The following is a 24,106-nucleotide window of genomic DNA, read 5'->3' as shown; positions in this document are numbered from 1 at the left end:
AAGCAGATAGAAATATTAATACCAATTTGTTTTTTAAGCCTTACCATTATCGATTATTATTAATGTGTGAATAATAAACTTAACTAACTGGCTCTAATTATTGCGATGTACTGTGTATTAGATTCATTCTCATGTTTATGACTCAAGACATCATCAACACTACAACAGTGAAACACCTGCTGATTAAAGCCTTACATCAGCTGTGACCTCCGTGCATGTGTTTATCCCCCGGTGTCATACTCCCATAATTCGGCTTGGTAATGATGTCATAAAGCCGCGTCACGCTGCGCATTCAGAGAGGCTCTCGCCTCCACGTTGCACTCCACCATCCGGCGGCTGTCGGGCCGGCGCTGAGTGCTGCATTCCCACCAGTAATGAGCTACTTTAGCTAAGTGCATGTGTTCAATGGGAGCCACGCTCGCGCGCCATGATCTCTCCCATCCTTGATCTGGGTCACGCTCTCGGCAGCCGAGGAGGGCTCTCATTAGCGCGGGGGCGTCCGTGTGCACTAGTTACTGCGGCAGCACAATGGAATCAGCCCAAATGAGACTCGCCCCGTCGTGAAATTCATCTGGTGTGAGGCGGTGATGTAAGGCGTCGTATGGAGTCACACAGAATTCATGGAATCCGCACAGAAAAGCAGACACTGGCTGGAAGTAAACCAAACCTGACCTACACCTGCTGGTCCATCCCGTCCATGAACGCGTGGCGGTTTCTATATTAAAACCACAAATTAACACAGTCTGCAGCTTCATAATTCCCAATAAAAACCTCTTTTTGTTTGTGGGCGCTCCGAGATCCCATCAGAGTCTGAAGAAGACCAGTGTGAGGGTGGAGGATGCGGTTATTTATGTTTATTCATCAGGGAAATTAAGGGAGAGATAACCATGGCTCCATCCATCGCCTGGAGTCAGTGCTTAATTTGTTTTAAAGCAGCTATTCCAGCTAAACTAAACCACTGCACCTAATGATTCGTCCCATTATTCATTCTGTCCGGGTGAATTAAAGTAACACAGTTTTGGCACGTTGATATCGCTGCCCTTTATCTACTCCTCCAACATCCAGAATGAGGCCGAGCCTCTTCTCCTGCAGCGTCTGACTCATTCCCACACGCGAGAACCTCTCCCACTTACTCACCGTTTTAGAGATTACACAGATGAAGCGCACAGCGGGGCTGAGATATGGTCCTCAGCGGATGGGGAAGGAGACAATTACAGAGTTTAATATCTGACTTATCGTTTTATTAGTTCGTCTCACTCCAGTATCTCGCCTTTTATGTTAGATGTCGCTAAAGGTTTAATGGAGTTGTATGAAAAATAAAAATCACTGCTTCCGAGCTGATTTACGGACGTTAATAGTTTGAAAAGCCGCACAAAGAGCCGGGCACCGTGTCCTTGCCTCCGCGTCCTTGCAGGAGCAGTCAAACTATCTGATTAATGATTCAGGACTAAGAAACACACAAAAGAAAGCAGGTACTTTGGGAATCAATTCATCACACTTTAGTTGTGTGACCCCAGCTGATGTAGTGGCTCGAGAGCAGCACAAACTCTCTCAGCAAAAAAATCTCACGCGCGCACGCACGCACACTCGCACGCACGCACGCTCGCACGCACGCACACACACTCGCACGCACGCACGCACGCACGCGCACACACACACACACACACACACACACACACACACACACACACACACACACACGACCTGGGCAGACAAGTGTTCCCGCTCAGATCTCAAACCATTATTACAACTGGGGCCTTGTTCATCAGAGTGTGACTGAGGGGAGAGCGAGTGCACGTTACAGTGATGCTGTGAGTAAAGGGGACATTTAAATCTCACAAAGGACAGAAGGACGCGCTGGGTCGCCGTCGTTAAACGCGCTGAGGGCGCTCCGGTGGCGGCGGAGCTACGCGGGTCGCGGGCCCAGGGCTCGGACGGCCTGCAGGTGCTGGCTGAGCTGCTCGGCGCTCTGTCTGGCCGTGAGGAGCTGCTGCTCGCACCAGCGGACCAGCGCCCGCTGCAGCATCTGCACGCGGCTCCCCTGGAAACGAGCGACCTGTGGGGGGAGCGCGGCGCACGCGTTAATACCGCCGCGGGGCGTCCGTCCAGGTGTGAGGCGGGTGCTTTACCTCGTCTTTAGCCACTTTGCTGATGTGACCGAACTCATCCTCCGTCGCTCTCTTCACCTCCTCCATCTGATGAAGACGGACACCGAGTCATTGCGTGAACGTTCTAATGCCATTGGCTTCAACTGACTGCCTCTTTATCAGTGACACGCTGACACCTGCTGGCCACTGCAGAGAATGCAGGGCTGCAGACACTCACAGCGGCCTTCTTCACGGGTTTGGCCCTCTCTGCGTTCCTCCTGGCGTTCTCCACCTCCACCATTTTACAGGTCCGTCTGAAGAGCATCTCCTGCATTCACACAGTTAGGTTACACGCGTACGCACGATGTACATGTGTCACCAGACGGACGCCGCAGCAAACGCACCCTTTCCGCCTCTTGGTAGCGTGACTCCAGGTCCAGGCCGAGCCCGAGCGTGTTCACGTTGTTCTCAGCCACATTCATCATGTTCTTCTGCTCAAAATCATGTTCAGACCAGCAGAGGGTTTGAAAAAAGGATGCCTTGCAATTAAAATCAACTTCTATAAATAAAGACAAACAGCACACCTTCATAGACTCAAAGACTTCTGATAGCTTCACACAAAGCCTGTAAAGAGAAGGTGTCCATTTGAATACAATGTCTGTCACGTTGCACTTTTGCATGTTAGGCGGAACGCTGATAATGATGACTGTCTCACTTAGAGAACGCCTGTTTGTCCGGATCCTCCCCAGGTTCAACACAGAGATGCAGAGCGGCTGAGAAGTGCCCACAGGCCACGGCTATTTCTGTATGAACACACACACACACACACACACACACACACACACACACACACACACACACACAAACACACACACACACACACACACACACGCTGGGTCAGACTCCGGCCAAATGACATCATCACCGATGAGGGGACACGGATGACAAGAGTGAACTACATATGGCGGTCCCTTTACTTTGCTGAGTCAGCACCACGTCCAGGAACCTCTGCACGAAGAAAAGCAACAGCGATCAGTGGTGACAGTGTGCGTGCGGTCGGGCGGTCGCGTGCTGGACGCGTGATGCTGCGCTCACCTCGGCCGCGTTCTTGGCGCCGCCCGTCGCCACGGCGTTGCGGCCCCGTTCCGCGTGGAAGAACTCGTCCACGTCCTGCGGACACACGCGAGGCCTTGAGCTGCAGGCGCAGAGTGTGAACTGTCTCTGGATCAGCTGTCGGCGTGCGCACTCACCTTGTGGCCTTCTTTCCTCAGCTCCTCCACAGCTTGGCTCAGCCGGTTGAAAAGGTTTCGCCTTGCTCTTTGTTTCCCTGGAGGCTGCACACGCACACACACACACGCACACACACACACGCACACGCACACACACGGCTGCAGTCAGGCAACATCAAGATAATGTATCAGTATGATTTACATATAGAGGCTCCAGTGTCATGGCAGAACCATTGTTATATCCTTTTCAAACAGAGTTTATAGCAGCAGTTTTATGAGGGATCAGCTGACGGTAACTGTAAAGCCGGTTGAACAGGCGTCCACTCACGTCCGCGTCGGTGAGGAAAGTCTCCACGGCTTTGTTCTTGCAGAGCGTGCCGTGTGACGCCACCTGCTGCAGAAACGTTTCCAGCGCTCTACAGTACGGCTGCCACTCTCCTAAAGCCAGGACGCCTGCAGGACGGCCGCCAGACACACGTCACTTAACCGTTTACTCTGATCTCCCGAGCGTTTGTCTCGCCTTTGGGTGGAGATGGTCCTTGTACGTACTCACCGAGCTGTTTCACAGCCTTGGCTGGTGGGTTCACCTGAGGCCTTGCAGGGAGAGGAGGAAACTTGGAGGAAGGAAACAGAGTGTAATTCCATTACGCTGGTTCCCAGGCCTTCATTATATGCCTGCTTTATGCGCTCCAAAAGGGTTAGTGCCTTGTGAGAGAGCTACAGCGAGCAATAAAACACAGAGCCAAGCATGCAAGCCAGCTAATCGTCCCATCGGACCACAAGGCTCCCGCTTCAGTACAGTACAGAGGCAGGTGGCAGCCTCCTGAGCGCATAGAAAACGAGACCGTGAGGAAGAGGAAGAAGATATAAACAAGCAAGTCGAGCGGACTTGGAGTGCGGTACTGACTATGACGCCCTGTATCCCGGGAACATCCTCCTGGGAGAACAGGTTGTGCTGCAGCCACTCCAGGTCCTCGTAGGTCCGGTGCACGTGGTACTCCCCGGTCCCAGAGAGCTGGTGCACAGGACAGAGCGGATCACGTCAGCACCGGCACCCGCTGCTCCGCCGCCCGTTTGAAACCGCGTTCACCTCCTCACCTTTTCAGACACAATCAGGAACGTGAGCGCGTCCCCGTCTTTCAGCGCCTCCGTGACCTTGACGTTATGGCCGTGCACGCTCAGGGCAGATGCCCCCTCTTTGACCTCTTCCTGTAACAATAATAACGTGGGACTCGCCTTAGAGACGACACAGAACCGTACTCGGCCTGCTGTGAGGTGGATCTGGGTTCCTGCCTGGTAAGAGGATGTCACATGACACTCAGAGGCTGACAAATAACAACACCCGGAGCCACACGTACCATCATTCTGGAACTCGTACGTTAATCCGCCCGCTGCGTGCTGATCTTCTTTGTAAAAGTGCAAAAAACTTCTCGTTTTAGTTCGATAAACGCGCATAAAGCTGCAGAGGTCTGTCGTCCCGCGACTGCTACGGCGCACTGGCGCTCCGAACGCTGGGAAGCGCAGGATATCCTCTGGGTCAAAGTGCGGACTGGAGCCGGGAGCAGCGCCGCAGAACGGGGCCCGGTGTAAAGTGCTGGCGCAGAGAAAACCATGAGTGAACGGCGCGTTAGTCAGTAACTGGGCGCCTGTGACACACCCATGCAGGAAAAGCGGCCTAACGGTCTGTGCAGCCGCCCAGCTGTCGACCTGCAAAACGCTCAGCTCATAGAAAAGAGGCAGAAGACACGGCGGGGACGGAGTCAACAGTTTAATGAGTGAGAGACAAACAGGCCGCAGACATCAGTCACCGTGCACCTCCTCATTTTGATCCTCGTCCATGAAAAAGAAATTAAAGTCGGGCCCCTCAAAGCTGTGCTGCTCGTATGAACCGTCCTCGCGATCCTCGTGGTGGAAGCTCCAGTGGGTGTGCGACTCCCCTGTGAGGACGACGTCCTCAAAGTCGTGGAAGACGTCAGAGAAGCTGAAGTGGAAGCTCGTCTCCTCCTCATCCTCCGGGTCGACGGAGGCCGCGTTCTTTAGGAAGCCGTCATGGCCCACGCTGTCATACAGCTTCCTCTTCTCTTTGTCAGACAGCACTGAGTAAGCTGGAGGGGAGGGGGGGGGGGGCACAGCTGAACTGTAACTCACATTAACGTCAACTTCCCTTTGTAAAGCAAAGATTTGAGTAGAAAACACACATTTCCTTAAACTTTTACCTTCAGCAATCTCCCTGAAAGTCTTCTCTGCGTCCGCGCTCCTGTTCTTATCTGGGTGGTACTTGGCGGCCAGCTTTCTGAACGCCTTTTTAATCTGCGTGTCCGTTGCAGCTGGCTCGACGTTGAGGGTCTCGTAGTAGTTGGAGTGCGCGTCGGGGGCGGCGGGCCGCGCTTCGGACACGCAGAGCAGCAGCACCACGGCGGCGCGCATCCAGCGCAGATCAGCTGGCGCGGCCATGCTGCGCCTCGGACTGAGCAGGAACTCGACTCGAGCGCAGCTGCACGGCCGCTGCTACAGTGAGCACGCGGCCTGACGGCTCGTCTCCATGTCCATGTGGACTTATCTGATGGGTGCGCGGTAGCAGCGATCAGCGGCCCTGCTGGTCTGTGCCTCTTAACAACCCGAGCAAATTCAGCTCACTCCGTCTGAAATTGGATTAAAACCCCACCCAAAGAAACGTGACCTCGACCTAATCTCTACAGAGTTTACTGTTCTGAACGCTGATTGGCGCGTATTAATTAATCCCTGGAAAACACGCGTAAAAGAAACAAAAATGAAAAGTCTTTGTGGATGTCATCCGCTGCTTTTACCGCTAGAGGGCTTTAAACAGCAACTCCAGAAAACGGAAGTGAGGAGCGTCTTCTTCGTTGGTAAATGAAATGCATCAACAAAAGTGCTAATCGGTATATGGGCTTTGCGGGATTGCCTAAAATAACGAGTACGGTTGTTGCTTTTAGGAGAACGGCCCGTGTAACTTTGAGTCATCCAGACGAAGGCGTTTTGCTGTGGAGCCATTCAGCTATCGGATGGTTTGTGCATTTGCTTTCTATATGGCTGGACTTTAGCTTTTAGCCAGCTAGCCTTAGCGCTGTGACTTTCGCTAGCTAATGTTAGCTAACTAGCACGGGCTCGAGGAAGTGCTCAAGTGAAAATCTTGAATATGTTGACGATCACACGTCACAGTGTTCAGTATTAGTCGGTTATTGGTTTAGTTTGTCTATTGTTGTTTGATTTGTTATTAATCCAGTTGTTGATTTGTGTTGTTCATCAAAAGAAATGCTGCTCCATCTTGAGGAACAACATCCGTGCTACTTATTTACAAACCATTGTCAAGTGTTATATTAGAACCATAATTCTAGTTTAGTCCTTTAATACCCTGAAACTACGTTTCTCATACTCTTTTTACGTCAGTAGCACATATTTTAACCTGACCATGTGTTTTTTTTTAATCTTGCAGATGCTGGAGTAGAAGACTGAATTATTCCAATCCACATACAGCCCTCAGCTTCTTTACCAGCCTATTTGAATGTTTGTCAGGTCACGTCAGCCCCTGTAATACACATGAGTGCTATTTTCTCCTTGAGCTGGGCCGAGCGCCATGCCTGACCGGGACAGTTCCTACCTGTCAAGTGGTGGTGGGGGCGGTGGTGTTTTGTGCGAGGAAGGAGGACCCGTGTCTGGTTTGGCAGGGGGTCCGGCAGAGGGTAGAGGGGGGTCAGGAGGAAACGTTGGGGGAAACGTCTCAACCGGGGGCATGGGAGGAGGCGGGGCACTCGGAAACGGCAGTAGTTGTGGCAACGGCGGCGCTGGGGGTCAAGGCGCAGGGCTGGCATTAGATGGTGTTTGCAGGGACTTCATACGCAACGTCTGCAAGAGAGGGAAGCGCTGCCGCTTTAGACACCCAGATTTTAACGAGGTACCTGATTTGGGTGTGCAAAAGAATGAATTTATCTTTTGTCATGATCATCAAAATAAGGAGTGCATGCGTTCAAACTGCCGCTTTGTCCATGGATCTAAGGAGGATGAGGACTATTACAAGAAAACTGGAGAGCTACCCCTCAGCTTGAGAGGGAAAGTTGCAGCTCGATTGGGTCTGTCCCCTATGGATCTTCCCAATAGCCGTGGGGAGGTCCCCATCTGTAGGGACTTCCTGAAGGGAGAGTGCCAAAGGGGCAACAAATGTAAATTTCGGCACGTGCAACGGGACTATGATTATGAACCTCCCCGTGCAGGAGTGGGTGGAGTTATTGGCTCAGGTGCTGCTGGAATGGTGACTCCTGGGGGAGGGATAGGTGGTGGAGGAGCTGGCGGCTGTGGAGGAATTCAAGGACTTGTGGGAGGAGGAAGTAATATGATTGGAATGGGCTGCCCCAGTTTGAGCGGATGCCGAGAACCTGGCATACCGGGAGTTGGGGGTGTAAGTGGAGGAGGGATAAGTGGTTGTCTGTCCATGGGTTCTTCAGCACAAAGACGTTTTGACAGGAGCTCGTGTTCCGTGTATGACCCCCTGCTCGAGAGCGGGCTGTTCGAGGCTGGTTCTCTGGAGGCCTCCATGGACAGCACCGCTCTCCAAATAAAGAGGCGGCGGTTGGAGGGGCTGCGCTTGGCAGATGGTAGTGGAAGTGCTCCCTATGAGCTGGGAGTTCAAGCCACCTTACCACCTCGCCCCCTGGAGTACAGGTTCCTGGAGGAAGAAAACTCCCTGCTGAGGAAAAGAGTGGAAGAATTAAAGAAGCAGGTTAGAAAATTAAATACTTTTTAAGGAATATTATATTCATGTCATGGAACTTTTTAAAAGTTTACTGACTGCAATCCATATTTTCCTGACAGCTTTCTTGGCCTTTCTTAAGTAAATAGATTTCAGCTTAATATTAACTAGTTAAAATACATATTTTCACTGTTCACTATTCAAAATTAATTCCAATTGTGCTTGCTGTGATAATGTATTTGAAGTGGGATCTGGCTGTATACACACACACCACGCTTTTCTTTCCTAATCCACGTTCTTCCCAGGTTACAAATCTCATTGCAACAAATGAGGTTCTTCTGGAGCAGAACGCCCAGTTCAGAAGCCAGGCCAAGGTGATGACGCTGTCTTCAACTCCTACACCCACCGAGCAGAGTCTTGCGCCCCCCGTGGGTGCCGTGAGTTCCTACAATCACAGCATTGCCCAAACTCACACCACCCTCAGCAGCGCAGGACTGCAGCCTCGGCCCGTCACTCAGCAGGACCTTGTCGCGCCCACTGGCGCCCCTGCGGCTCCACCATCTAATGCAGCCCCGCCCACAGCTCCTCCGCCCCACCTCAACCCTGAGATCACCCCCCTCTCGGCTGCCCTTGCACAGACCATCGCACAAGGGATGGCGCCTCCTGTTTCTATGGCACCAGTGGCTGTGTCTGTGGCACCTGTGGCCGTGAGCATGACTCAGCCCATGCCTGGCATCACCATGAGTCACGCCACCACCCCCATGGTGTCGTACCCGATTGCAAGTCAAAGCATGAGGATCACCACTCTGCCTCACTAACTGATTTATGATCTGGACTGTAAGTTAGATTGTTGCTCCCTCTGTGGGGATTTCAAAATGGATGGCAAGAGCTAGTTCAGACGTTTCTCCACCAGAGGGCAAGAAAATGACTTCCATGTGCAGCCTCCCTCCTACTGTGTTCTCTGGCAACAAATGTTTTTTACAGACAGACTGACCTATGAACTCTAGCAAATGTCTGTGTACCAAAGGGGTGATTTTAAAACAAAGGTAACAAACTGGGAACCTGTGCTGTCATTCATAGTGCTTGTACCATTTTTACAAGAGTGGTGACTTAGACACTTTAGAAGCTATGTGTTTTCTGTTCTGTTCTTTGTGGATTGTTCTCATGTAAACCATCTTTGTTACTGCACATTTAAAAAAAATGCCAACAACAACCAAGTCGTGTTTTGTGTTTTTATTTTTGTAGCTGCCGTGTGTTTCCACTTCACACAGGTGTGATAAATGAGACAGACCAAACGCAGATGTTAATCCCGTTGCTTGTTCCGCTCGGGTGGAGTCACGTTGTGTAAATTTAAACAGCCTTTAATGCTGTGCTTTTTAATATCTGCCCGTTGAAGTATTCGCTGCTGGCTCACCATAAGGAATGTGAACCATTTGGCCAGCGCCTGTGCGCTCAAGATGGATTTAGGGATTGAGAGAAGCGAGTCTGCTCTTCTAAAATAAACGAGCAGCAGAACGCGTAATGAAGGTCAATGGACAAACATTTAGTATTTGCTATCCAGTAAAGATTCAAAGTTGTATTTTACCGTAAAACAAGTGCCCTGTATGAATAATAACGCGAGTCGTTTTCAATGCGGCTTTACTGCAGTAATTACGGTAACAGCAAACGGCGCACATCGTGCCGCAGCAGCCAGACAGACGACCGTGCATTTTTTCCTCTGGTGGGCGGGTTTATTGCAGATAACTGGACTCGCTGAGGAGCAAAACTGGCTGATCGCTGCTGCTTCTGTTCATCCGTGTAAAAGTTTCTCTTTAGCGGCACCTAAAATGCGACACGGGCGAACGGCGAACTGAGCACAAGCAGCGCGCGGCGGTGAGTTGGTTCGCTCGATAAGTTAGACATGAAACAGAGTCACCGTTAGGTCCGTTCAACGATTTGAGATTTGATATTTGACTTTAGATCCTACTTAGAGCATACAACCATGCAAAACGACAAACCCGAGTCGCGCGAACCCAAGGTCGCCGAGGGTCCGAGCGCAGGCGACGGCGAGAAGAAAGCGCTGAGCGCCGTGGAGACCGACGCGGCCAAACCCAAAGGCATCAGCGCCGTCGCCGTGCTCTGGACGTTCGGCAAATGCCTGAGCGCCCTGCTGCCCATCTACCTGGCCGGGTACTACCGGGTCAGCACCAGCCTGCTGGTGTGCGGGATGATGGTCTACACTGGATGGAAGCACGCACGAGAGGCGAAGGAGGCGCGCCTGAAGTCGGCCATAGAGCTGCTGGACGACGAGCAGGAGCACACGTCCACGAGGACGTCCAGGATCAAGAGGGACCTCCCTGCGTGGGTAAGAAAGGGCCACGCGCCCCCCCCCCCACACGCACACCCCAGTCCAGCTGTAATAACATGTCGTTACCGCACGTGTTTGTTTGTAGCTGCCACGGAGTCTGGAGTTTGGGGAAACCCCCAAATGCGTGACGTCGCTTCGCAGCTCAGTGTGTTCGGATGTAAAGTTCCTTATTAAAGCTGAGGTCCCACAAAGGTGCGTCCTGCAGCACCTGCAGCTCTTAAACCCCCCTCAAATCACCTGCGCCCGCGCGTCTTAGAGCGCCCCGCGGCTCTGCGGGTCATAAATCCTGGCACGCACCCGGAATGAAACGCTCAAACCCACATGGGTCTGTTTTGACTCAGAGCGTGTGGCCACACCCGAAGCAACGCCAGGCTCCCGTGGATGCTTTTCAGCGATGATTTCCGCGAACGCTTGCGTAACCAGGCGCTGCACCCCCTCATTAAAACGCTCCAAAAGAGAGACCTCCATGTTGCCTTCAAGTGCCGCCCAATAGTATGCATAACAAATGTCCCGTGTCGGGATTTTTCTTGGAAGTGAACGCTATGAAATATAAATGGAGAAGTCATTTTGTGCACTTACACCACTAATGCAAAGATAAACTGTAACAACAATCAGTCCTGATGTGTAAAGCACTTACCCGCTGTTATTAGTACTATTTTGTAAATATTCAAATACTCATATACATGATGGTGTTGCTGCTGATGACATTTCCAGACTGAATCCACATCCTGCTGCGTGTTTACCCGCACTCACTTTGTTTCCCTTCCCTCAGGTGAACTTTCCGGACGTGGAGAAAGTGGAGTGGCTGAACAAGGTAAAACGTTTGCACCACGTGGCTTCTCACAAAGACACCGATCATTGCCTCTTAACGAAAGCCCTCGTCAGCCCAGCTGCTGTGCTGACTGACGCCTGGCAGCGGGTGACGCGCCGCCGCGCTGATAGACGGCAGCCCCCGTGCTGCCTTTAGGGCCGCTTCGGAAAAAAGGCCACACCCCCGTTTGTGTACTGCAGAGAGCAGGGGGCAGTGCCAAGCAACTCAACGTTTCCATCTTATTACCGGCTAGCTCACAGGAAAGTGGGGGAGGAGTTGTTCACCCCCCACCCCCCCCCACCCCAACTAAATAAAACTGCAGCCATTGTGTTTGCCTGCATAGCCCAGAGAGACAACAGCCATTAGGATAAAAACAAGGGGAAAAAAAAGAGTTTGCATGCACACAGGACCACGAGATCTGAGCGTAGGAGCGAGAGACAGAGCAGAGGTTTGACCGCGGTTACTGGAGGGTAGATCAGCAGAATCCCCTGTTGCTCAGGCCTCGTCCTCCACGGGAGCAGGCGGCTGATGACTCACTCTCCAGCTATGCCAGACTGTAGCAAACTCTGTGGTTTTCATCACACACACACACACGCACACACGCACACACACACACACACACACACACACACACACACACACACACACACACACACACACACACTGCCTCTACTTTTAGATTCAGTCTCATGAGGAGTGGATGATAAACTAAAGATGTTTACGTAGCAACAGCGTTCTGTAAAAATGAGGCACATTCCTGGCGCCATTGTGCCAAATGAGCAGAGCCCTGTGAAGCAGAGGGGGCTCGGCCTCCGGTCGCCCTCTTTCCCGTTACTCCTTTTACGATTCGGGCCCTTCCTTTGCTTGTGGGTCTGACCTTGTGCTCGGGGCCCGGCCAGGTGCTGCAGCAGGTGTGGCCCTTCGTGGGCCAGTATCTGGAGAAGCTGCTGGTGGAGACCATCGCTCCGTCCATTCGGTCCTCCAGCTCCCACCTTCAGACCCTCAGCTTCACAAAGGTGGACATGGGAGACAAGGTGATGCCGCTGATGCCCTGACCGTAAAGCGATCGGCACCATTCAGGCCTGTGTTATGTTTGTAAATGTTCTGTTGTTGACCTCAGGCCATGAAGGTCGTGGGCATCAAGGCCCACACAGAGAATGACAAGGGACAAGTCCTGCTGGATCTGTACATCAGGTGTGTGTTTGCCCATTCCTCTCTGGACTCAGTCACCATCACCTGAGATGTACTGTAGTGTTGATTGTTTCTTCTGTTTGTGCTCAGTTATGTCGGAAATGTGGAGATCAACGTTGAGGTGAAACGATACTTCTGCAAAGCCGGAGTCAAAGGAATCCAGGTGTGTGCTCCAGTAACTAAGACAGCAGCCTTAACTTAATTCAGCTCAACTGCAGCCGAGTCACAGCCGTGTGTGTGTGTGTGTGTGTGTGTGGTGTGTGTGTGTGTGTGTGTGTGTGTGTGTGTGTGTTTCAGCTCCATGGGATGATGCGTGTGATTCTGGAGCCTCTGATTGGAGATGTGCCCATCGTGGGCGCGGTCACCATGTTTTTCATCCAGAGGCCGGTACGTCCGTCCCTCCGTCACCTCCGCGTGTCCTTGTCCTGCTCCTCTCTTCTCCTTCGTGCCTGTGACTATCATGTGGCCTTTTGTGGTTTGGTGAAATTGTTTCCTCCCCCGTCCTCATTGATCTGCTGCAGCACATTGATCACACGTTGTTGCTTTCCTTCCCAGAAACTGGACATCAATTGGACCGGGCTGACTAATTTGTTGGACGTCCCTGGACTGAAGTGAGTCGTGCTGAAATAAACACAACCTCACACGGGCTTTGATGTGAAGTGAGCAAATGCTGCAGGTTTGATTCCCGCTCACACGTTCGCACCTCCTTTGTCTCAGTGTCATGTCAGACAGCATGATCATGGACGCCATCGCCTCCTTCCTGGTGTTGCCGAACCGTCTCGTGGTTCCTCTGGTTCCCGGGCTGCACGTGGCCCAGCTGCGCTGTCCCTTACCCAGGGTAAAGCCCCGTTGGTTCCGCTCACGTTCGCGTTCCATCAGCAGATCTAGCAGCTGTGTTTCCTTCTCAGGGCGTGGTTCGCATCCACCTGGTGGAGGCCCAGAATCTCGCTTCTAAAGACAACTACGTGAAAGGGGTGATGGCCGGCCTGTCCGACCCCTACGCCATCCTGAGAGTGGGCCCTCAGACCTTCACCTCCAAGCACATCGACAACACGGACTCCCCCAAGTGGGGAGAAATGTACGAGGTACGGGCTCGAAGCGTTGGTCTGCTGCAGAGCGGAGCCTCATTCATTCACTGGAGCTCAGCATCCACACGTGTCGTCCAGTCAGTCGGTGTCATGTCGTCATGTGTGTCTGGTGCATCAGGTTGTAGTCCATGAGGTGCCTGGTCAGGAGTTGGAGGTGGAGGTATATGACAAAGACACAGACAAGGATGATTTCCTGGGCAGGTACATACAGTTCATGTCTTCTGTGCATTTGTGTTGAACCACCTTTCATCGCTCATCTTTAATGGCCAGGAGGAATAAATCAATTTTTTCAAGTACTGTGACACAGTTGTATTGATGCTGCCTTCTGCTCCTCCAATACGTAGAACCAAGCTGGATCTGGGCATCGTGAAGAAATCCATATTAGTGGATGATGTAAGTAATATTCCAGTCATAGCAGTGAACTCTGGAGGTAATTGTCTAATCTACCGTCTGTCTTGCCAGTGGTTCACTCTGAAAGACACGGAGTCGGGCCGGGTTCATTTCAGGCTGGAGTGGTTGGCTCTGCTGTCTGGCACCGATCAGCTAGAGCAGGTCTGAGTCACTTCCCCAACGCTTTACTTTCAGATGTGTGTGTGTGTGTGTGTGTGTGTGTGTGTGTGTGTGTGTGTGTGTGTGTGGCTGCTCATAATGTCTGATCTCCTCTCCCAGGTCCTAAAGAGGAACGAGAGCGTGACTGGCAAGAATGCCGGTGCCCCGTCCTCCGCCATCTTGGTGGTGTATCTGGACAAGGCCGAGGCGCTGCCTGTGAGTCCTCCCTGTGTGACACAGACCGTCTCTCTAACCTACAGTGACGCGCCCGCATCCGTGCTCGGCTCAGAGCTGCTTCCTGTGTGTGGTTGGGCTGAGTTCGAGCTGTAGCTGCCGTGCGCGTGGCACGGCTTGGATCCTGACCCCGCTCCCTGCAGGACATCATGTTACGTTGCTCACACACACATTTCATACTGTGACATCCTTTACAAACGGGAGCAACAGTGACAGGATCCACGGCGTAGGATGTTGTGGCTTCTTCGTTACTTCCTCATAGTGCCATGTGCTGCTTCCTTTTAGCCTTTTGTGCTGTTGCTATGGTTACTGTATGCACATCAGCCCCTTATTGTCAGAGGGACAGATAAGTCATTGCTCTGGTTTTAGTGACTCATTGTCATCGTTCTCATGCTGTACTGTAAAACTTATATTTGCCATGTGTCTTTAGCTGAAGAAAGGAAATAAGGAGCCCAATCCCATGGTGCAGTTGTCTGTGAAGGACGTCACGAAAGACAGCAAGGTTCACATTTACCAATAAAACTGCATTTTGATTTGATTTGATGTGCTTCTGGAACCTTCTGGAACATTTTAACCCTTTCGTTGATTATTTTCATATTCAGATTTGTTACACAACCGTTAATCCAGAGTGGTCAGAAGCGTTCACCTTCTTCATCCACGACCCTCGCAATCAGAACATAAACATCCAGGTGAGAGCTCATCTGGCTCATCTGCACAAACCGTTTATTCACCAACGCGTTTGAGCCCGGTTCAGTCCCATTCCTTCATGTCACACTGCACAGGTGAAGGACGGCGACCGCGTGCAGTCGCTGGGCAGCGTCACCATCCCTCTGTCCCGCCTGCTGTCCAGTTCCCACCTTTCCCTGGACCAGTGGTTTCAGCTGGACCAGTCCGGATCTGCCAGTCGCATCTATATCAACGCGGTCCTCCGGGTACGTAGCCGGCACCGCTCCGGACCTGTCAGCGGCTGATACAGAGGTGCGTGGTGTGATTTCACGTGTGATGTCATGTGTGATGTCATGTGACCCAGGTCCTGTGGCTGGATAAGGAGCACATTCAGTCTGACGTGTCCTCTAACCTGGCAGCCGGCCCGTCCAAGCAGCTGCCCCAGCAGTCCTCCCCCGATCCAAGCTTCGCCACAGAGGTAAAGGAAGACACTGCGTTTATGCCTGTTTGAGCCTGTTGTGCATAACGTTCCTTTTTTTGTTTCTTTCTTTTAGGGGATGCTTCGAATTCACTTGTTGGCAGGCCAGAATCTCGTTCCAAAGGACAACCTGATGGGAGGCATGGTCAAAGGCAAGAGTGACCCCTATGTTAAGATCAACATCGGGGGAGAAACGTTCACAAGTCACGTCATAAAAGGCAATCTGAACCCCACGTGGAATGAGATGTATGAGGTACATGATTGTAATCACCAGGAGGCTGCTAAAGGAACGCAGCGTTTGGAAACATGACGTTCTAACTTGCATGTTAATATGTGGTTTGAGGAAAAATGTTTGCTGCCCCTCCAGGTGATTCTAACCCAGCTGCCTGGACAGGAGCTGCATGTGGAGGTGTTCGATAAAGACATGGACATGAAGGATGACTTCATGGGCAGGTAGCTATGGATGATTTAATTAGCACAGGCTGATTATGAACAGCCTGATCTTATATCCGGTGTCTTGACAAACAGGCTGAAGATCAATTTGAAGGACATCATTGACTCCCAGTACACTGATCAGGTGGGAACACGCTGCTGGAGGTAGAAGAAGGAGGCAGTTCATGGCTTTGACTCATCCATGTGTTTTGTCCCGTATTAAACTGCTTCTTCTGTGGATTCTGTAGTTTCCGTGTTCCAATGGCTTCTATTTGTTTCATAGTGGTACTCTCTCACTGATGTCAAGACTGGTCGAGTTCACCTGGTCCTGGAATGGGTTCCTACGGCCTCGGAAGCCGACAGACTGGACCAGGTTAGGGTTAGACTGATTAGTGGACGTTGGAAAAGGGTTAACGCCAGTGGTGAGATGATCTGTTTGTGTCTTCAGGTTCTTCAGTTTTATTCCAAGCAGTCGTACCAGAACAAGACAGTGCCCTCAGCAGCCCTGCTCTTTGTGTTCATCGAGCAGGCCGACGGTTTACCGGTGAGTCTCAGTCCTACTGGGAATGACTGGGAATGTTTGGGATTATCTCAACTCCAAGCTTTTAAATTCCGGTTACCTTTTTTGTCTGTGTGCAGGTGAAGAAGAGTGGGAAAGATCCAAAAGTGGGAGCAGAGATTACTCTGGGAGAAAACTCCCGCAAAACCACAGTAAGGCACCAAAGCTCATTCACATAAGCACATACTAAAGGTACCGCTGTGTGTAGCGCTTAGTGACTGACTCTGGGGTCTCTTCTGAAGGTGTGTGATCGCACCACAACACCTCAGTGGAATGAAGCGTTCTGCTTCACGGTTCGAGATCCGAGAGATGACATGCTTATAGTTAAGGTAGGCTGCCGACCGAAGTTCTGTCAGTGTGAGCTGTGTGGACTCTGATGTGTGACTCGTTGGGTTTCTCCAGCTCTCCCACAGCTGGACCCTGCCAATCGGTTCCCTGGTGGTTCCTATCAGAGAGCTGCTGTCCGAGCCCGGGCTGGTCCTGGACCAGTGGTTCCATTTGGACGGAGCCTCACCCGAGAGTCAGGTTCTTCTCAGGACTGAACTTAAGGTGGGATAAATCATACATCAAATCGTCCTGTACTACGCTCTCTGTCTTTGTTAACACGCTGAAATGTGATTCAACTGCAGATGCTGGTTCCTAGCAAATGTCCAGGAGCCACAGAAAAAGCGAAGCCCGTTCCAGCATCAGACCCGGCTCCAGTTAAGCGAAAGCAGGAGACTGACACTACTGTGAGGTGAGATATACTGTATCACTCAAAGAGGTTTCCTTGCTCTCCACGTGTTCCTTGTCTCCTGCTTCTCATCTTGCGCTTTTGTGCACAGGTCGAGTTCGGTGGACACCCCCGCAGTGGAGACAATCGGCTCATCAGTGGCCGTGAAGGAAGATGTTGACGTAAAGAAAACAGCAGGTGTGAAAACCGTGATTGAGGAAAAGGGAGAAGAGTCCCCGAGCCCGGCCCCACCAGAACCCAGCCACACCTCTCCAGACCTCAGCTTTGCCAGTGAGGTACTGTACCTTCACATAAGCGCATGACCCCATCGCGTTTAACGCAGCGCCATCAGTGTAGGGTTTGATGGCTTCCTTCCCGTAGGGCCTGCTGAGAATCGTCCTGTTGGAGGCCCAGAGTCTCATCGCCAAAGACAACATGATGGGCGGCATGGTGAAGGGCAAGAGCGACCCCTACGCCAAGATCAGCGTCGGGGAGGCCACGCTTAAAAGCAGTGTGATCAAGGAGAATCTGAACCCAGTCTGGAATGAGATGTATGAGGTGTGGGTCCCCATGCGTCAACTTATAAGGACCACAGTAATAAACAGTGATATTCTTGACTGTCCTCACTTGTGTGTCTTCTACAGGTGGTGCTGAGGCCTCAGTCGGGGCAGGAGGTGCAGGTAGAGCTGTATGACAAAGACATGGACAAAGACGACTTCCTGGGCAGGTGAGGGCTGATGTAAACCCTAAATAAAGGCCCTAAATAAACCTTCACGACTGCACACAAATAAAACCTGATGTGCAGTATTTTGAGTAGATGAAAATAATCAGACCTGAACACAGAGAGTTTAGAGTTTAGATAACAGAACTTAAAATGTGTAAAAAGCCTGTAAATTAAAAGGCTCTTTTGACACGTTTTTTTTCTATTGTGGGCAGATTCAAAGCCAGCGTTGCAGACATCATCCGTTCTCAGTACACAGACCAGGTGAGCGCTCCAGCCTTTACTCTAAGTATGTGTTTCGCTGGTGTAATCACAGGCTGGGACTGATGTAATGCTGCATGTCTCCTTCAGTGGTTCGCCCTGGATGACGTGAAGTCTGGACGCGTTCGCCTAATACTGGAGTGGGTTCCCACAGTGTCCCGCAACGACTCCCTGGACCAGGTCAGAGCACTTCATTATTATAACCCTCGTCTTTTATTCATGCGCTGCCTTGTTTTCTGTGGTCTGAATTCCACATAACAGCCCCCACTCATTCGATGCACTGCGTATGTGAGTGCTGAGTCACTGTAATGTGTTCTTAATTTGATATTTCACTGCAGGTCATGCGGCTGCAGACACTCCAGACCTACCAGAACAAGGCCAGGCCCTCTGCAGCTCTGCTCTTTGTCTACGTGGACAGAGCTCACTCTTTGCCTGTGAGTCCCCTGTAGTCGTGTGTGTGAAGCCTGAGGTTCAGATACATTTTAAACATCCAAATGTACATTGATAAAGGGCTAACTCTGCATTTTGTGTTTTACTCACTTTTTGAAGACTTGAGAAATAGTTTGAAAAGAAATAGCTCTTGAACAATAGTCTTATGACAGGACTGTGAAGCAATGATGTGTCAGAAATATTTTTTTTATAAGAAAGGGAAGTTGGATTTGAAGTGATTCAGACAGTTTAGACCCAGTGTTTGGAAACCAAACCGATAGAGTCCAGGTGAACAAACAAGGTATAGGAGCAACAGGAGGCAAAGTCAGATGGCAGAGGTTGTTAAGTGATGAGCTGTATCACAGGCTTGACGGATAAAAACACAAAGGAAAAACACACACACACACAATGGGACATGTATGAATTTTGTATGAATGTTTTCTCTCTCTCTCTCTCCAGTTTAAAAAGAGTGGAAAGGAGCCCAAAGCTGGTGCTGAGCTTGTATTTGGTAAAACAGCCTATAAAACCAAGGTGAGATTCACATCACACACAGACACAGTTTACATTTCCACCACTAATTATTACCATTATTTGCATGCTGAACGCTCCACTGTGGGTTATATGGTGTTGAATGTGACTCATGGGAGGGATTAAAGGAATGAAAGCACTCTGTTGCCCCTAGTGACCGTGTTAAAAACCACAAGGTTTGACAACAGAGTGTCATAATGTCTCTGTTCAGCTGCTAAGACTAAAGTAAATAAACTTTGTATGTTTTAAGGATGAATGAATATCTCAATTTTCTTTCTGTCTGTGTAGGTGTGTGAAAGCTCCAGATCCCCTCAGTGGAATGAGGCCTTCTACTTCTTGGTTCAGGATCCTCATGAGGAGATGCTCACCATAAAGGTTCATTGCGTTTCTCTTGAAACGCAATATAAGCTGCATCCAAAACTCAAACTATCACAGTCTGACCTTATTTCCCACGTGTCTCTGTCCAGCTGTCCAGTGCATGGGACCAGCCCATGGGATCCCTGGTGCTTCCAGTGAGAGAGCTGCTCCGCGAGCCACAGCTGGTCCTGGACCACTGGCTTCATCTGGACGGAGCTTTACCTGAGAGCCAGATCCTACTGAGGGCTGAACTGAAAGTACGGGAGCATACGCACACAGGAAATGAGTCCCATTGTGTCTGGTACAGTGACTGACCGGGCATTTGCTGCTCGCAGATCCTTAACTCCAGGATGACTGAAGTTCCAAAGCCTTCAGTACCCGCTCTGAAGGAGGCCACCGCCACCGAGCCGACGCTCCGAGTCAGTGAGAAGGAGAAAAGCTCACAGCTGCAGGACACATCTGTGTGAGCCTGATGTTATTACACACATGAGCCCGTAGTCTGGTCACGCCTAAATCAGGCCATCGTTAGATCTGTAGTGTGTGTGTGTGATTTCAGGTCCGTGTCCACTCAACCTAAACAGCCTGAACCAGCACACACGCATCCTGCCGCACATCTGGAAAAGGCCCCAGCTGCAGAACCACCTGTCACTCACACTGCACCTAAAACCACTCCTGCTGCTGTGAGTTCTGCCACGTAACCGTTGCCTATCATGTTCCCTCTGTTTTCTCCTTCATAACCGATTCTTTCTTTTGTAGGTGGTGGAAAAGAAGGAGCTTCCCACAAAGCCGGAGGCAGCAGTTAAAGAAGACGTTAAACCACAACCGAAAAACCCAGAGAGGTGAGCTTACGTCCAGATGTTTGAGGCCAAAGTGAAGAAGAAAAACTCTATGGATCACTCTTTTACAACACTCCATCATTTTAAATCGCATGTACCTGTTCGGTTGAATGTAGTGCTGCTCTGGACAACCTGGCTCAGGCGACTGTGACTGCTCTGCCCGCTAAGACCCCAGGACCAGCAGAAGAACCCCCTAAAGCTGGGGAAGTCCTTCCACCTCACACCAGCCCGGACCCGGGCTTTGGAAAGGAGGTGGGTTCAGTTTAGGCCTGGACTCGTCAGATGGAAGGGTCACAAAAATCACTTCCAACGTTCTTCCTGCAGGGGCTGCTGAGGATTCACCTGCTGGAGGCCCGGGAGCTGGTTGCCAAGGACAACCTGATGGGGGGCATGGTGAAAGGCAAGAGTGACCCCTATGTTAAGATCTACATCGGAGGCACTACGTTTAAGAGTCACGTTATCAAAGAGAATCTCAACCCAACATGGAATGAAATGTATGAGGTATGAAGTACTCTGCAGTAGGTAACATACCGCACCCCTGTATGTACAGATTGTAGTGTTGTGATTTATAAATCTGCATTTCTGTGTTTAACAGCTGGTTTTGGGGGGACAGAGTGTCCAGGAGATCAAGTTTGAAGCATTTGATAAGGATCTTGATTCTGACGACTTCCTTGGCAGGTGTGTGTGTGTGTGTGTGTGTGTGTGTGTGTGTGTGTGTGTGTGTGTGTGTGTGTGTGTGTGTGTGTGTGTGTGTGTGTGTGTGTACACACTTCTATAGGTTAATCAGTAAATTATATGAGCGACCAAGATAAAATCTGTACAGACCTTTTAAACTGAAAAGCTATCAAGATCTAAACAGTGGTTGACAGACGATGATCCCTATGTCTACTCTAAGCTGTATGTGAAATGTGGGTGGAGACATGAAATATTTACTCAAGGAGGTTTAACAAATACGTGTAAATTGCCTGCAGTTATCCAGGGAGGGGTGCTTCCAATCCATGGCATGTGTCAGTACATGCAGTTTAGTTCCTAGAGGCAAAGCACTGAAATCTAAATATGTGGCTCTTTTGTTTCTGTGCAGATTCAGTATTAAGTTCAGTGAGGTCGTCAGATCACAGTACTCAGATCAGTGGTACTCTCTGAACGATGTCAAGACAGGACGGGTCCACCTGATCCTGGAGTGGGTTCCTACTGTGGCCAGTGCTGTCAGACTTGAACAGGTGCGTCTGTATCCTTGGTTGCGGCTGCAGAGTCTTAGCAGCGTCGTTCCCAGTCTTAACTGGCTGTGAAACCGTGTTCCAGGTGCTGCAGCTCCAGTCTCTTCAGGCCTTTCAGAACAAAGCGGTCCCATCTGCTGCTCTGCTCTTTGTTCATATGGACAGAGCACATTCATTACCTGTAAGTCACCTGGGTTCTCCGTCCACACTGTGCAGCAGTTGACACACGATTCATCATATAATAAAACTAACTCTCTGTCTTATGCGCCAGTTGAAGAAAAGTGGAAAGGAGCCCAAAGCTGGAGCTGAGCTCACTCTGGCTGAGACAACACACAAAACCAAAGTGAGACTCATCTTTCTGTTCAGTTTGAAGGGAGAATTATCATTTTAATAAATGAATCTCATCTCATCTTAAGGTGTGCGACCGCAGCAACAACCCTCAGTGGAACGAGTCTTTCTACTTCCTGGTTCGTGACCCTAAACATCAGATGCTGGTTATAAAGGTAGGACTCTATTTACTGTGGAGGTTGGTGCGTGTCTGCAGTTTTTGTGGGTTCAGGGTGCGTTTGCCCACAATCAGCAGCAGTGCTGGACTCAGTATTCGCTCTCTTCCGCTGCAGCTGTCGAGCAGCTGGGACGAGCCGGTGGGATCTCTGGTGCTTCCTGTCAGGGAGCTGCTGGCTGAGCCGCAGCTGGTCAAGGATCAGTGGTTCCGTCTGGATGGAGCCGGTGCCCAGAGTCAGATCCTGCTGAGGGCTGAGCTCAAGGTGCGAAAGCAAACACATGCGCGTTACTTCTGCTGATGAGCAAACACTAGATTGTTGCTGTTGATCTATTTCCCACAGGTTCTGAATACCAGGATGGTCGACCTGATCGGTGCAGGAAGTCTGCCCTGCTCTGCCGCTGCCTGCTCTGGTAACGGGCAGGTGAAGCTGTCTCTGTCATATGCTCCACAGCAGAAACGGCTCACTGTCACCGTCCACAGCTGCAGGTTTGGTTCCTCCAACTTGACTCTCTACGGGTAAAATGCATGGAGGCATGTAGCTAGATTAAGAAATGCCTCCTTTAAACACCTAAAGGGAAGATAAAACGATTACAGAGAGGTTTTAAACCACTGTGGCATGTGTTTTTCTGTGGACAGGGGTCTGTTGCCTCAAAGTAAGGATGGCGTCGACAGCTACGTCTCCCTCCTGCTGCTGCCCGACAAAAGCAAAGCCACCAAGAAGAAGACAGCGGTGAAGAAGAAGGAGCACAACCCAGAGTTCAACGAGAGGTAATCCATTAACGGAGCTGTGTTTCTATCACTGGGTAAGACATGGAGGTGTTTTCATTGTTTATCACTGTTCCCCTCCTCTGTCTCTGCTTTTAGATTTGAGTATGATCTGTCTATGGAGGACGTGAGGTTCCGATTCCTCAGCGTTTCAGTGAAGAATAACTCGGCTTCGTTCAGGGGCCGCGATGTGATTGGACAGGTCAGTCTAAGACCCGCCCCTCTTACAGATGACTGTCACACATCACCTATACTCTGCCTGTAACAACACTAGTATAGGTACAATAGAAATATTGCTTAAACAGGTGGTCACACATTTGTTCCGTTCTGTAGGTGCAGATCGAGTTGGGTCAGGTTGACCTGACGTCAGGTGTCACAGAATGGTGAGCAAAGCTTACTAATACTTCACCCACAATATATGTGGTATTTTTGGTAAAATACTGGTGTGATGCTTAAATACTATAGAGGTGGTCATTAGCTTGAACCATGATGAATGTTATTAGAAAAAAATCTAACTCTACTCAACAAACTCATGAACTATAAACCCTCCACTGCTGTTGATCCATATTCCAAAAATAATCGGTATTATATTATTTCACCATTGATTTTTTAAATTTACAGTAATTGTCCCGTTTGTGTAGAATGTTTCATTGTTTCGTCTTTGCTTGTTCCAGGTTCACTCTGAAGGATGAAGCTGAGTAGTCGCTCTGCTCGCTGATGTCATCGGACAGTGATGATGATGTCATTAATCTGCTGCAACTCACACTGATGCCTTCTCCTTCCGCTCACACAGTGTCACTGGCCTTACTGTACCTGCACCCAGCAGCTTTGTGTGTTCACATATACAGCACTGTTCTCACATACACAAGTAGTCTGACCAAAGATATGTACGCTGAAGGAGCTGAGTTGTAAGACAGGGTGAAAAACTTTGTTTTAAATTTAAAAAGGTTATTCAGTATATGAAGAAATAAAAGTTTAAAAACTGAGAGGCGGAAGTGAAGGATGGGAAAAAGGTGAGAGGTCGTTATAAGTAATTCGCTAAAGCCTTATCAGTATTTTTCATATGTTGACAATATTACATGTTGTCATTTTATGTTTCACAGCATTTTTCATATCGCTCTTGAATACTTTGTTTTCATTTGACATGTATTTGTTACACCGTTGCCATCATTGTTTGAGTTTGTGTATATTTGGAAATGATGCAAATCAGATGGGTCAAGGAAGTATGGTAACGAAAATAAACTGATTTTACACATCTCACTTCTGTCTTTGTTTTTTTGTTGTTACAGGATTTAAAAAAGATTTTATGTACAATGCAAAAATAATGACTCTGATTTTCATCAAAGTCACATTTGTGTCAACATTTGTGTTTTCAACGCACCCAGTGACGTCACTACTG

At 50.1% G+C, this 24,106-nt stretch overlaps 4 protein-coding genes across 4 annotated transcripts; 2 read left to right on the top strand and 2 right to left on the bottom strand.

Annotated features, from left to right (window-relative positions):
- Positions 1-1,226: 1,226 nt before the first annotated feature.
- si:dkey-28n18.9 (sorting nexin-32) lies at positions 1,227-4,925 on the bottom strand. The gene is made up of 14 exons (XM_029152327.3): positions 4,675-4,925; positions 4,415-4,525; positions 4,224-4,331; positions 3,870-3,930; positions 3,645-3,769; positions 3,338-3,421; positions 3,183-3,257; positions 3,065-3,095; positions 2,803-2,890; positions 2,672-2,711; positions 2,492-2,578; positions 2,326-2,415; positions 2,130-2,195; positions 1,227-2,056 (listed from the first exon to the last, which is right to left on the bottom strand). The coding sequence occupies exons 1-14, from the start codon at positions 4,678-4,680 to the stop codon at positions 1,907-1,909; spliced, it is 1,122 nt and encodes a 373-aa protein (XP_029008160.1). The 5' UTR covers positions 4,681-4,925; the 3' UTR covers positions 1,227-1,906.
- A 144-nt stretch (positions 4,926-5,069) lies between these two features.
- On the bottom strand, positions 5,070-5,770 carry zgc:152986 (uncharacterized protein LOC101884054 homolog). The gene is made up of 2 exons (XM_029152337.2): positions 5,533-5,770; positions 5,070-5,421 (listed from the first exon to the last, which is right to left on the bottom strand). Exons 1-2 carry the CDS (start codon positions 5,768-5,770, stop codon positions 5,117-5,119), a joined length of 543 nt encoding a protein of 180 aa, XP_029008170.1. The 3' UTR covers positions 5,070-5,116.
- A 272-nt stretch (positions 5,771-6,042) lies between these two features.
- zc3h10 (zinc finger CCCH-type containing 10) lies at positions 6,043-9,238 on the top strand. Its single transcript, XM_029152323.3, has 4 exons — positions 6,043-6,183; positions 6,271-6,342; positions 6,771-8,051; positions 8,327-9,238. Exons 3-4 carry the CDS (start codon positions 6,912-6,914, stop codon positions 8,837-8,839), a joined length of 1,653 nt encoding a protein of 550 aa, XP_029008156.1. The 5' UTR covers positions 6,043-6,183; positions 6,271-6,342; positions 6,771-6,911; the 3' UTR covers positions 8,840-9,238.
- A 479-nt stretch (positions 9,239-9,717) lies between these two features.
- esyt1b (extended synaptotagmin-like protein 1b) lies at positions 9,718-23,967 on the top strand. Its single transcript, XM_055509024.1, has 52 exons — positions 9,718-9,893; positions 9,981-10,365; positions 11,141-11,182; positions 12,079-12,213; positions 12,300-12,373; positions 12,461-12,533; positions 12,668-12,757; positions 12,926-12,981; positions 13,088-13,208; positions 13,279-13,455; positions 13,577-13,659; positions 13,803-13,851; positions 13,921-14,010; positions 14,128-14,223; positions 14,672-14,743; positions 14,844-14,930; positions 15,024-15,173; positions 15,272-15,385; positions 15,462-15,638; positions 15,753-15,838; positions 15,914-15,962; positions 16,101-16,190; positions 16,266-16,361; positions 16,457-16,528; positions 16,619-16,705; positions 16,779-16,925; positions 17,006-17,112; positions 17,201-17,384; positions 17,470-17,646; positions 17,733-17,815; positions 18,025-18,073; positions 18,161-18,250; positions 18,409-18,504; positions 18,959-19,030; positions 19,316-19,402; positions 19,495-19,641; positions 19,720-19,847; positions 19,941-20,064; positions 20,141-20,223; positions 20,337-20,472; positions 20,545-20,721; positions 20,816-20,898; positions 21,302-21,440; positions 21,523-21,618; positions 21,709-21,780; positions 21,854-21,940; positions 22,058-22,204; positions 22,283-22,428; positions 22,579-22,710; positions 22,807-22,909; positions 23,041-23,090; positions 23,382-23,967. Exons 2-52 carry the CDS (start codon positions 10,003-10,005, stop codon positions 23,407-23,409), a joined length of 5,499 nt encoding a protein of 1,832 aa, XP_055364999.1. The 5' UTR covers positions 9,718-9,893; positions 9,981-10,002; the 3' UTR covers positions 23,410-23,967.
- Positions 23,968-24,106: the final 139 nt, after the last annotated feature.

This window comes from Betta splendens, chromosome 5 (genome assembly GCF_900634795.4).
Source record: "Betta splendens chromosome 5, fBetSpl5.4, whole genome shotgun sequence".
NCBI classification, from domain to species: Eukaryota; Metazoa; Chordata; class Actinopteri; order Anabantiformes; family Osphronemidae; genus Betta; species Betta splendens.
Note: the sequence above shows the minus strand (reverse complement) of the source record. Positions and strands in the feature narration are given on the sequence as shown.

What these genes read in the sequence shown, in the direction of transcription:
- zgc:152986 (XM_029152337.2), bottom strand. Translation starts at nt 5,770, where the DNA reads ATGGCCGCGCCAGCTGATCTGCGCTGGATGCGCGCCGCCGTGGTGCTG. An exon ending in TTTCAGGGAGATTGCTGAAG is followed by an intron (nt 5,422 to 5,532) that starts GTAAAAGTTTAA and finishes CCTCCCCTCCAG; the next exon opens with CTTACTCAGTGCTGTCTGAC.
- esyt1b (XM_055509024.1), top strand. Translation starts at nt 10,003, where the DNA reads ATGCAAAACGACAAACCCGAGTCGCGCGAACCCAAGGTCGCCGAGGGT. An exon ending in AAGGATGATTTCCTGGGCAG is followed by an intron (nt 13,660 to 13,802) that starts GTACATACAGTT and finishes TCCAATACGTAG; the next exon opens with AACCAAGCTGGATCTGGGCA. An exon ending in TGCTGAGGGCTGAGCTCAAG is followed by an intron (nt 22,205 to 22,282) that starts GTGCGAAAGCAA and finishes TATTTCCCACAG; the next exon opens with GTTCTGAATACCAGGATGGT.
- si:dkey-28n18.9 (XM_029152327.3), bottom strand. An exon ending in TGAGGAAAGAAGGCCACAAG is followed by an intron (nt 3,258 to 3,337) that starts GTGAGTGCGCAC and finishes GTGTGTCCGCAG; the next exon opens with GACGTGGACGAGTTCTTCCA. An exon ending in GACAAACAGGCGTTCTCTAA is followed by an intron (nt 2,712 to 2,802) that starts GTGAGACAGTCA and finishes TTCTCTTTACAG; the next exon opens with GCTTTGTGTGAAGCTATCAG.
- zc3h10 (XM_029152323.3), top strand. Translation starts at nt 6,912, where the DNA reads ATGCCTGACCGGGACAGTTCCTACCTGTCAAGTGGTGGTGGGGGCGGT. An exon ending in TGGAAGAATTAAAGAAGCAG is followed by an intron (nt 8,052 to 8,326) that starts GTTAGAAAATTA and finishes CGTTCTTCCCAG; the next exon opens with GTTACAAATCTCATTGCAAC.